Source organism: Phoxinus phoxinus (assembly GCF_949152265.1).
Source record: "Phoxinus phoxinus genome assembly, chromosome: 7".
Classification (NCBI taxonomy): domain Eukaryota; kingdom Metazoa; phylum Chordata; class Actinopteri; order Cypriniformes; family Leuciscidae; genus Phoxinus; species Phoxinus phoxinus.
In genome coordinates, this window is record NC_136882.1 from 7,361,122 (window position 1) to 7,373,755 (window position 12,634).

Below are 12,634 nucleotides of genomic sequence, written 5' to 3' on the forward strand. Positions count from 1 at the left end.
CCCAGCCATGGCTATGGTTCTCAATTGTTTGACAGGCGTAGTAACAATAACTAAGGGCTTTTGCGAACGGTCAATTCTGAATATAAAATAATCGAGTTCACACCACAACTATAACGATAACGTCACTGAGAAATGATATCGTTGGAATCACTTTCAGAATGATTTTTTCCAGCTGATGAATGATAAACACAATGACAGCCAATCAGAATCTCTGTAGAGCTTGAGCGCTTAAAGCGGCAGACAACAAAACTGGTCTGGACGCTGCTATAGTTATCATTATAGTTATATTTACAGTTATCGTTCTTAGTGTGAGCGGGCCTTTAGACTGGCACCCATGACCACTAGAGATGTTGCACTGGGAATGGCTTGTTAAAGTATCCAACTGAAGAGTTTTCTCATTACTACAACAAGATCAATGCAAACCAATCCATGTTGGCCTGGCCATCAGATGTGTGTCTGTGTTTGTGTGCTGATACATTTCTGTTATTCATTTCAGACGAGTCTAATGATGCAGCTGGAAAAACCAAAAGAAGATTCCCAGATTTTGGGTTGGTGCAATAAACAAAAAAATAAATGAGCCTCTAATGGTTTACTGTGCAATTACGGTTTTTTCTTATTGTAAGTTGATTATGGATTGTGTTATATAATGTATATAATGTGTGTATATAATGCATGTTAATTTCTGATAGTGGTTTAAGGAAATCTGGAGGAAAGGGGAAAAAAATGAACAAAGAATCTACAAGGGCGTCACTGGACAGCAGGTACACATGTACACACACACACACACACACACACACACACACACACACACACACACACACACACACACACACACACACACTGATGACATTTTTACAATTCAGCTTTTAATGTGGATCCAAATCCATTAGATATTAGAGGTTTGTCAGTGTGAAAGCTGTTTTCCCAAATCTGGTCCTCTGTAAAGAACCAAAATTTTGTGTTTTGCAAAGTTTGCTGCTTCTGTATTTGAAGATTTTTTTTGTTCACGTTTTTGATGGTATGCTGGAAACCAATGATACGCTTTTTATAACCCCTTATATTGGCACAGCCATTACATATTTAAAACAGTAATATCCTATACTAAACCTAAACTAATCTTGACAAACTATATATCATTTGAAAGCTTACAATCTCTAGTTTACATATTTGGTGACTGATTTTCAAAGTAAATTACAGAGGAGCCGTAATTTATCAATTTGCAACAAGAATATTTTCATACTCCTAAGGCGTGTTCAGACCTTTATTTTGAAATCGTGATGAACATAAAAAAAATCATGAAAGAATGGTAGAAACCTCAGTTTGTTTTCATGCCAAGAGTTCAAAAGATAGCATCCACCGTGCGTATTTCACTTCTACAAAAATCTGCCAAATGTCTTCTTTAAAACAAGACCAATCTTACATCTATATTCCAAAGCATTCCTGAATTACAACCATTTAAGTTCGGAATGTGCATTTTCATGTCTATTAAAAAAGGGGGGTGCCGCTTTTAGAGGCTTTTATTGGCAAAAAAAGTTAAATGTATGCAAAGAGTCAATATTTACAGTGTTGAATCATCATCTTCATAACCTCTGTAATTCACTCAGTCACGCTGGATATCAGCGTCTGGGCCAAATCCTGATGATGGCGATCCCTTCTTGCTTTATTAGCGCAATCTGATCACAATTTGTGGACTTCTGCTTGTCCACTCGCCTTTTGAGGACTGACCACAGGTTCTCTGTGGGATTAAGATCCGGGGAGTTGCCTGGCTACGGATCAAAAATGTATTGAAATGTAATGATCTCCGAGGCACTTCATTATTATGTGACATGGCGCTCCATCATGCTGGAAAATGCACTTATCACCAGATTGCTCAGCCGTGTACATAGACAGCTATGCAGCGCACGAGTACTGAACTGAGCTCTCTTTCGCATCTGAGTGGTAGTGGGAATACCTCCATCCCTCAAAAATTAGCGTTGGCTGCTTCTCGCTTGCCATGACTGCTCTGCTACCAGCCTCTGTCACGTACCGTGCGGAGCTCGTGCGCTGCTGAGAAGGCAGTGTCGCTGTCAAATCTGTCCCTGGGAAAAGTAACGTTGCGCCAATAATTGACCTATGGCTAAGCCACGCCCCCAAACGCGATGAGCCAATCACAGTGTGCAAAGCTAACCCAATACACTCAGACATTCTCTGCCTCCACGTCCATTGAAATGCATTCCAGTTAGTCAGTTTTCATTCGTTTTTATGTTTTTTCTTGTCATTTTAAGTTTAAAATGGTCAAACGGTGTGCATGGGGTACATGCAACTCCAACGCTAGGTATCCCGAGAGGCTGGGATGCGGTAGACCACTACACCAACTACACGTGGATAAATTAAAGAAGGATGTCTACATCTGTTCTTAGAAAAGTCAACAACGTATTTGAACGTTATCTTTAACATCTCTAACGTTAGCCTAAAACATTAGAAAACGTTAACGTTAGCTTCTAGCTGCGTTGTACATCATGTCACTTAGCTTCATTAACATATCTGTATATAACCGAGATAACAGATGTTAGCAATGTTGTGCTGAACGATTCATGTAAATACTGTAGCACCAAACTAACGGAGAGGTAAGCTACTCTCGGTAAAGATGGTAAAAAGGCTTGTCCTGGAAACGTATGCAACTTAGACCTGTACATATTTAATTTGATCATGAACCATTAATTACATATTGAAGCACAACATTTTAGGCAAATTTCTACCAAAACAACTGGGGAACTTTTGTTTTTGTTTTTGCGGTTTAACATATTTACACTGTGACCTGTACATTTTTGCCTGGAGCTGAAGCTTTTCATCAACCTTCTCAACAATAAAATTATTAATATAACCCTCCAATGCATAGTTAAGTCCCTTCGAGATGATGTATAATCTTTCTGTCTCCAAAAATCATCAATTGCCTCCTGTGAAATGTCTCCTACTGTGACCGTTGCCATAGCGCCCGTCACCGAATGTTGACCGTTTGTCCGAGTGAGTGGAGGGGGCGTGGCTTAGCCATAGGTCAATTGAAAAAGGAACTACTTTTCGTTACCAAATTTTCAGTAGTTGCGCGTTACACTACTTTTTACCTGAAAGTAAAAACATAGCTGTGTGTGTATTGTCTGTTCTCATGTCTGGTCTTGGTGTCGCAGGGGTTCAGCAGAGTTACTGGAGGAGTCCGGGGTGCGGGTGTCCCCCTCAGAGTCCATGACCTCCATCCCCACCTGCATGCCCTTCTCCTGGTTTGGAGAGAAGGACAAAGAGCGAGACCGAGAGCCGTCGTCCTCCACCAGCAGTCTCCCATACACCACTGCAGATGCCAGCGAACACACACACAACTCCAAGAACAAGGTGAGAACTGCTTCTCTCACGCAAGGTCTGCGCAAGAAACCTCATGATTCTCTGGCAGGGATTACAACTAATTTAGTATTTTTATATAATTTATTTAATTTAAAACTAAAGGAGTTTCGAAACCTATTCATTGACTGAGTTTGTGTATGGAAATTTGACACCGTTTATAAAGCAATTCTCTTACTATGTGGAATGTGAATTCTGACATCACTATCTGGTATCATCACTTAATTAGTATATTGATCCTTGTAGTTTCAGGGATAAATAATATGTAAATCATAATGTCTACATATCAAATCTAACACATCTTTAATGCTTCTCACAACAAAAACATGAGATCTGTGCATTTAAGGCTTTTTTTTTTAAGTCAAGGGACACCAAAGTGTGTCATGATTCATATTCATTAAAAAAATGTCCATCATCTACAAACCGTTCACAAGTTTGGGTTTGGTAAGAAGTCTCTTCTGCTCACCAAGGCTGCATTTATTTGATCAAAAATACAGTAATATTGTGAAATATTATAAGAACTGTTTTCTATTTGAATATATTGTAAAATGTAATTTATTGCTGTGACCAAAGCTGAATTGTCAGCATCATTACTCCAGTCTTCAGTGTCACATGATCCTTCAGAAATCACTCTAATATGATGATTTGACACTAATTTCTGATTATTAATGTTGAAAACAGTTGTGCTGCTTCATATCTCTATAGAAACTAAGATATGTATTTTTCATTATTCTTTGATTAATATAATTTGAAATATATAAATATTTTGTAATAATGTAAAAGTATTTACTGTCACTTATGATCGATTTAACGCATCCTTTCCTAATAAAAATATGATTTTTTTTTTTTTACTTGGTGATCCCAAACTTTTGAACAGTAGTGTATACTATTGACTCGGTCTAGTTTATATCAGCGCTTGTAAAAGAGAGTCATATGGGAGAACTAACCAGCTTTCTGCAACACACGACTAAAACTAAACGGCAAACATCTGGCATCCAGCTGGACTTGGTTTAGCTGCTGTTCAAGTGTGAGATGCTGAGGAGAAGCCGTGTGGAAGTGTTCTGGGATGAAGTCTGCAGGCGTATGGATGTGATCAATAAGCAGACCGTGTGTGTGCTCAGAAGCGTGTTTGGGACATGTCACATTATTAACCCCTCTCCCCGAACAGACAAACCTCTCCTGGTCTTCTCTGTTCAGTCGCTCCTTAGATTTGGTACAGTATATTATATTATTTTCTCTCATAGACGCTCAAATTTAATCTAGCAATGTAGTGAGATTAGCTGGATATCACACCTAGTGTCTAGCAGTGATAGTTGTAGAATCACATTAGTGTGTGTGTGTGTGTGTTTGTTCTGAATGCAGTGCACTAGATGCATGACGCTGCTTATGATTCAATCAGATTTATTTATACAATCACTCTTTTTTTCCCCTCAAATTATAATTTTTCCAATCTCCAAATACAGGCTTCTATTGTCATTACAACATTGTTGCTTGTAGATGCATTACGCTGCTTATCTGGTTTAGTTTAGTGTGTGCTGTTATGTTGTAGTTGTAGGTAGGTGGGGGTTGACCCGATATGAGTTGGGTATATAATGCAATATTAATAGGGCTGTACTTTCATTTTGATGAACTGATATTGATTCTTAAATCCCAAGATCGATTCTGTTGATGCATGAAAAAAAAAAACCTCAAAATTATTTGTAGCGCGCTTCCCATCCAGTAATCGCAATGAGCTTTAGTTTAGTTACTGTTGATAAGAAACAAAGTCAATTTTATCACAAAATTCAAACGTGTGGTTGTGTCGCTCTTCAAGCTGCACATAAAGCGATCATCTCTTCCTCTTTACTACTAGTTATAGCATGAAATAAACGTAAATGAGCATCAGAAGGAATGATGGAAGAAACAGTACTTTTACTTTACTGTTACTTTACTGTAACTTTACTGTAACTTTACTGTAACTTTACTGTAACTTTACTGTAACTTTACTGTAACTTTACTGTAACTTTACTGTTACTTTACTGTAACTTTACTGTTACTTTACTGTTACTTTACTGTAACTTTACTGTTACTTTACTGTTACTTTACTGTTACTTTACTGTTACTTTACTGTAACTTTACTGTAACTTTACTGTTACTTTACTGTAACTTTACTGTTACTTTACTGTAACTTTACTGTTACTTTACTGTAACTTTACTGTAACTTTACTGTTACTTTACTGTAACTTTACTGTTACTTTACTGTTACTTTACTGTAACTTTACTGTTACTTTACTGTAACTTTACTGTAACTTTACTGTAACTTTACTGTAACTTTACTGTAACTTTACTGTTACTTTACTGTTACTTTACTGTAACTTTACTGTAACTTTACTGTTACTTTACTGTAACTTTACACTTTACTGTTACTTTACTGTTACTTTACTGTAACTTTACTGTAACTTTACTGTAACTTTACTGTAACTTTACTGTTACTTTACTGTAACTTTACTGTAACTTTACTGTAACTTTACTGTAACTTTACTGTTACTTTACTGTTACTTTACTGTTACTTTACTGTAACTTTACTGTTACTTTACTGTAACTTTACACTTTACTGTTACTTTACTGTTACTTTACTGTTACTTTACTGTTACTTTACTGTAACTTTACTGTTACTTTACTGTAACTTTACACTTTACTGTTACTTTACTGTTACTTTACTGTTACTTTACTGTAACTTACAGAAATGTCTGATGTAGTCGCTGTTCAACTGCAGAAAGACGTCTATAAAACCACTTGTAAACAATGTTGATGTTACATTTACCTCAGAAAAGCCATTCAATGACCATATCTCGTTAGCTATAAAAAATAACTAGAGGAGAATTGTAATAAAATATGTGCAGTATATTGCATATTCATTATATTTTTACTCAAGCTGTTAGTAATGTTTACTGTCTAATAAATCTTTCAGGAAAACAACCATTCTGTAAATGTTTATATTTTAACAAATGGAGTATAGAAACATAATCATTTAATTTAAAAGTTAAGATACAACCTGCCTTATGTGCAATTTTAAATGTTTGTATACAACTCAGTTTTTATCGAATTGATTCAAGAAACCAGTAAAAAGTAGAGGTGCACGATTCTGGATAAACTGAGAATATATATATATATATATATTTATTTATTTGTACTTTTTTTTAAAATAGAGATCATGATTCTCCCACTATTTTGAACAGACAACTAAACTAAAATAGTGTGTAATTTAGAGGTTCTGACAAAACCTATTATTTTCAGGAGAAAAAAATCAGTTATAATGTGAATGATTCACTTATTCACTCATAATGACTTGTTTCATTTACTGGATGAATCAGCGTTTTTAGACGAATCTCTTAAATTAATCATTCAACGCTAAACACATTTATAAGTCATTTGTCGCCACCTACTGGTGATTTAATTGATACAATAAACTTGTATCCTAGTACTTCTGAGATCATTTGAATTATTGTAAGACCGAAATAATGATACCGTAAATAGTGTGCTGTACATACACACACACATAGACACACACACAGTACAATCAGCGGGACCAGAATGTGTGTGTGTTTTAGTCATCTTCGTGGATTATGAGGTGCTCTGCGGCTGTGCATCAGCTCATTCTCTAGGCGTAAAGAGCTGAAAATCCCCCAATCTTTGTGTTTGGATAACAACAAATCCTGCTTTCTGTGCCCGTTCCAGAGTTTGTCAGTGCTAGATGATTCGAACCATAGCAGCCCTGCTTCAGATTTTACTGGGCTGGTGGTGGAGCCCAACCTGTCGGGCCGCTCTCATACGTTATCCTTCTCCTCCAGCGAGGTGAGTGCAGACCAGACGTCACGTTCGTTTGCATGGCTGTCCTGTGGCGTATAAAGGGTCCTCTGGAAGGTCAAGTATTGTCTCGATCCCTTCGCTCGTGGAGTTAGTTTTACTCTGAAGCGCTGCATGCGTGTGCTGAGGGCGATCCCATTTCATGTCTGTCGTCAGTAGTGTTAGTTTTGCATGACGAGAGGATCGGATGCATGTCGCATGAACAATCATTCACATGCTGTGCGTTTTTTGGTGTTGTATTAGAATTTGGGGTGAAAATGTTTATTAGTTGTAATGAATATTATGGTCCTGAAAGGGCCAAATGGTCAAAATATGCTTTTCTTTTTTGATTTTGAGGTAAAATCTGGCCGGTTTCATGAGATTCGCGTGTGTGTGTGTGTGTGTGTTAGATGCTGGATGAGGAGCCTTGCTCTGGAGGGAAGGAATATCACTGGCAGACCCGTCCGGTCTCTGATTGGACGTCCCAGCAGGTGTGTCATTGGCTGATGGGCATGAACATGGATCAGTACACACCTGAGTTCAGCACACAGGCCATCGATGGACATCAGCTCCTGAGCCTGGACAGTGACAGACTCAAGGTGAGCGTGCTGAGCACTCGGAGGAGGATATGATGTCGGTCATATTCTGATGAGAACTGTTTCTAATCTGATCTTAAAGGGATAGTTCACCCAAAAATATATTTTTTTGCCATAATTTACTCATCCTCAAGTTGTTTCAAACCTGTATGAGTTTCTGTCTTCTGCTGAACACAAAAGAAGGTATTTTGAAGAATATCAGTAACCAAAGAGTTGCTGGTTCCCATTTACTTCCATAGTAGAAAAAAAAAATACTATGGAAGTCAATGGGGTCCAGCAACTGTTTGGTTACCCATATGCTTTGATGGACTTCCAAAAAAATATACCCATTGACTCCCATTATAAATAGCCTTGGAATAGCCAGGACTTGTTTTAATATAACTCAGATTGTATTCGTCTGAAAGAAGAAAGTCATATACACTTATATTAGGATGACTTGAGGGTGAATAAATCATGGGCTAATTTTCATTTTTGGGTGAACTATCCCTTTAACCAGTATATCACCCACCCTTAACAATAGTGACATGAAATTATTTCTGGGATATTTTGGCTTGACAGTCTATGATATGAATGCAAAAAGGAAAGCACAATCTTTTAGAAAGATCTCCCCCTGGTGTCCTGCTGCAGTATAGCTCATAAACCTCTCCATGTAATCCAATGGGACGTGAGTCAAATAAAAAAATGCAAATACATTTTAGTTTTTTTGTTGGCGTATGTTCAAGTGTTAGTTTTTCCAATATGTTTGGTTTTAGTTGGTTATTTGATGCTATTAAAGTAGGATGTAACGTCATGATTGACAGCTGTGCTTGCCAGGGAAGGCCTGGTACACTTCTTTTTATTTCAAAATGCAACTCCAGATTTAAAAAAAGCATTAATATCACTACAACATTAAAGGAACACTCCACTTTATTTGTAAATAGGCTAATTTTCCAGCTCCCCTAGAGTTAAACAGTCGAGTTTTACCGTTTTCGAATCCATTCAACCGATCTCCGGGTCTGGCGCTAGCACTTTTAGCTTAGCTTATGCTGGGTACAAACCAAAAGATTTGTAACATCTTATAGGATTTTCAAACTGTGATAGACCACAAACATGAGCACAAAAAATCCTAGATTTAACCGTTTTGCTCCTATAGTGTGTGGTGTGCCATGATGTGGGTTAGACAGCACACACACTAACAGATCTTCAACCAGAGTCTCGACTGTGAACACAGGAAATCTCGCGAGACTTCAGAATAAGCAAAGCGGACGATATGCAGGAAAAAATTGCGATATTGATTTTCACAGAAAATTCACGGGGAAAAAATGATAAATTTAACTTTGTGGTGCGCCATAACTACGTTTATTATGCTTCCGTCTTCCATCATCTCGCTTTCTGATTGGATATTGTTTCGTTTCACGTGATAATCTCCAGAGCGTGCGTGCGTTTGTCCTCGAGGTTCCCCCCGACACATCAGGATTTCTGATCTTATATATTCAACATGTTGAATATTTACGAATGGCGATCGCCTCCGACGTTCTTCCGAGCAGGTTCGGACCCTCTTAACACTTCACAGCAAGGGAAAATCTGATTAGATAATCTGTAGAACCATCAAGATAACCGGGACATAGCTAGGATTGTCGGAAGGGGGGAAATCGGCCCAAAATCAGCCCGATTATCTTTTGGTGTGTACCCAGCATTAGCATAGCTTAGCATAGATCATTGAATCTGATTAGACCGTTAGCATCTCTCTCAAAAAAATGACCAAAGAGTTTCGATATTTTTCCTGTTTAAAACTTCTGTAGTTACATCGTGTACTAAGACCGACAGAAAATGAAAAGTTGTGATTTTCTAGGCCAATATGACTAGGAACTATACTCTCATTCCTGCGTAATAATCCAGGAACTGCTGCCGTACCAGCAGCGCAATGATATTACACACTTAGTGCCGGTCACGTTGGAAGTTACCGAGCTGGGGACTATTTTCAGGCAGCACAGTTCCTGGATTATTACGCATCTCTAAACTCTTTGGCCATTTTTTTGAGAGCGATGCTAACAGTCTAATCAGATTCAATGATCTATGCTAAGCTATGCTAAAATTGCTACCGCCAGACCCGGAGATCGGCTGAATGGATTCAAAAACGGTAAAACTCGACTGTTTAACTCTAGAGGAGCTGAAAAATGAGCCTATTTCCAAAAAAGTAGTGGAGTGTTCCTTTAAAGACGGTGCTTACTAGTATTTTGCCAGCCATAAATGCCTAAATGCCACTGTGGTCTGCTGATACACTTGTGTGTTTTGAAACGGTCTCCCGCAGGCTCTGGGTGTGTCCAGTCAGAATGATCGCGCCGTCATCAAGAAGAAGCTGAAGGAGATGAAGAAAGTGCAGGAGAAGATGGAGAAACAGCGGGAAAAGCGTGAGAAAGAGGCCAGACGCAGCGGACGCCTGCCCGCCAGCACTGACTCGCTCTGCTGAAGAGGATGATGCTCCGTGTCACGCTTTCTTCTCTTCATCTCCTTTCATTCATGTTTGGCACACACACACACACACACACACACGAGCCGTCACTGTCAGTGAATATCCTCACGTAAGTCAGTAATAACCTGTGCTGAAACACTAATGAAGCTGCTTAAGACAACATCTTCACACACACATATGAGCAGAATATACATGTTCATCTAGAGGTAGTGAATTTAACAAGAAAAGCGTTTACAGACTCTACCCATTTTTTTTTTAAACCGTATTTTTGTCTTTTTACCATTAATGCATAAGAAGCTAACAATTTTTTTGTTTTACATTTGTTTAAATGAAAGCTTAATTTGCCAGTAAAGAAAAAACATTTAATTGATATTCTCTGAAAAAATTATTTTCTTTCTTTTCAGAGAATATGAAATCAAGACAAAATACTGATTAAGAAAATGATTTTTCGCCGTGATTTTTCTATTAGACTAGCTTGTGAGAGAATGAATATGGCTGTCCAATGTATAGCTGACCAAAACTTTTATTAGTTTTAATTGTATTTTATGAAACCACTGTAGGGGCTTTAAAAACACTCACTAAGGGATATATAAATATTTAGACGCCTATTTTCAAAACTTCGCGGCACAAATAGTGCTTTTAAAAAGATTTCATGTTGTATTTTTAGTACTTTTCGCTGGAACCTTGTACAGTCGAGTGATATTGAGCACTATATTTTTTACTATAACAAAGGGGAACATGGTTTATAAATGTACAAATGAAATATTTTATACACGACGATTAGCATAGCTTTAAGGAAAAGACATTAACTTTTGTACACATTTTCTACTAAGTAGAATAGCTTGTTGGTTAAAACCATTTTGCTAATTCTGAAAAGCAGAGAGTGAAACTCAGTGAACGCTGTTTGTGTATCTAATCTTGATGAATACATACTGTCGGTTGTTTTTATTTGGACGGTTACTGCTTTTTATGTTATGGATGTGGTGCAAAAATACTTAATTGTTACAAAATATAGCATCGTTTTATTAGTTTCCATCACCCAGATTGAATTTCACTAATAACAAAGGATGTAATGAATACTGGATTATCATGATTGTAAGCTTGCCACCTGTGCTCATGTCATCATGATTCTGTTATATTTTTCTACCTTGTAAAATAGATGATTTTGGACACAAAGACTGTCAGACAAAATCAAGCTTTCTATCTGGTACAAAGTGCATAAGCTGCAAAATAAATGCTTTCACCTCTCGGAGAAAAGATTGTGTGTGTGTGTTCAATCCAAACTGTGGTTTCTTTTACAGTATAAAACAGTTTCAGATCGTAAAATTTAGAAAGCCTTTTCAGTCACAGCTCAGTTACCTATTAAAGGTAGGGTAGGCAATTTCAGAGAGGCTAGCAGTTTAGCGAGTTAGCTTTGAAAGCACGAGATCCCGTCCTCCCTTCAGAGAGTCATTGCCATTGAAACGCATAAATTTGAGTCACAAACCGCTCCGAGTTTACCATCAGGGGTTTCCATCTCTTCTAGATTACAGTAGTTATGATGAGAACTCAGCATAAGCTGGTTGTTTCGGTTCAGGAGGAATTGAAGACGGCTGCGGTTTCGTTTGTGGCTCTCAGTGACTGACGTCTGTCTAACTCTGCATAGCATGAAACGCTCTGATGACGTGTGATGTCTGCGAGAGCAGGAGTGTGGAGGTGTGGAAACGGTGTGGAAATGCTGACAGGCAGGGAGGACATCACATTGGACAAACATTTTAGGGTCCTACGCCTTGCACAGACGATATATACATACAGTGGGGAGAACAAGTATTTGATACACTGCCGATTTTGCAAGTTTTTCCACTTACAAAGCATGTAGAAGTCTGTAATTTTTATCATAGGTACACTTCAACTGTGAGAGATAAAAATCACATTGTATAATTTTTTAAATAATTAATTTGCATTTTATTGCATGACATAAGTATTTGATCACCTACCAACCAGTAAGAATTCCGGCTCTCACAGACCTGTTAGTTTTTCTTTAAGAAGCCCTCCTTGTTTCCACTCATTACCTATATTAACTACAGCTGTTTGAACTCGTGACCTGTATAAAAGACACCTGTCCACACACTCAATCAAACAGACTCACACCTCTCCACAATAGCCAAGACCAGAGAGCTGTGTAAGGACATCAGGGGTAAAATTGTAGACCTGCACAAGGATGGGATGGGCTACAGGACAATAGGCATCAGCTTGGTGAGAAGGCAACAACTGTTGGCGCAAGAAGTATTAGAAAATGGAAGAAGTTCAAGATGACCGTCAATCTCCCTCGGTCTGGGGCACCATGCAAGATCTCACCTCGTGGGGCATCAATGATCATGAGGAAGGTGAGGGATCAGCCCAGAACTACACG

The 12,634-nt window shown here is 38.0% G+C and overlaps 2 protein-coding genes across 4 annotated transcripts in view; both read left to right on the plus strand.

The window, feature by feature from the left end:
* The window catches only part of ppp1r9ala (protein phosphatase 1 regulatory subunit 9A-like A), a 76,182-nt gene extending 64,686 nt beyond the window's left edge, over positions 1-11,496 (plus strand). Inside the window, exons 14-20 of one of the 3 annotated variants that reach the window (XM_079619802.1) lie at positions 497-548; positions 690-761; positions 3,165-3,363; positions 4,538-4,582; positions 7,087-7,203; positions 7,605-7,793; positions 10,081-11,495. In XM_079619802.1, the coding sequence (XP_079475928.1) occupies positions 497-548; positions 690-761; positions 3,165-3,363; positions 4,538-4,582; positions 7,087-7,203; positions 7,605-7,793; positions 10,081-10,239 (833 nt within the window). In that variant the 3' untranslated portion in view covers positions 10,240-11,495. Of the gene's footprint in view, positions 1-496; positions 549-689; positions 762-3,164; positions 3,364-4,537; positions 4,583-7,086; positions 7,204-7,604; positions 7,794-10,080 lie in introns of all 3 variants that reach the window. The other 2 variants (XM_079619803.1, XM_079619804.1) reach the window with 2 other exon arrangements.
* Positions 9,155-12,634, plus strand: part of dync1i2a (dynein, cytoplasmic 1, intermediate chain 2a) — a 114,440-nt gene continuing 110,960 nt past the window's right edge. Inside the window, exon 1 of the mRNA XM_079619805.1 lies at positions 9,155-9,165. The gene's annotated coding sequence lies outside the window, so the exon portion shown is untranslated. The remainder of the gene's footprint in view (positions 9,166-12,634) is intronic.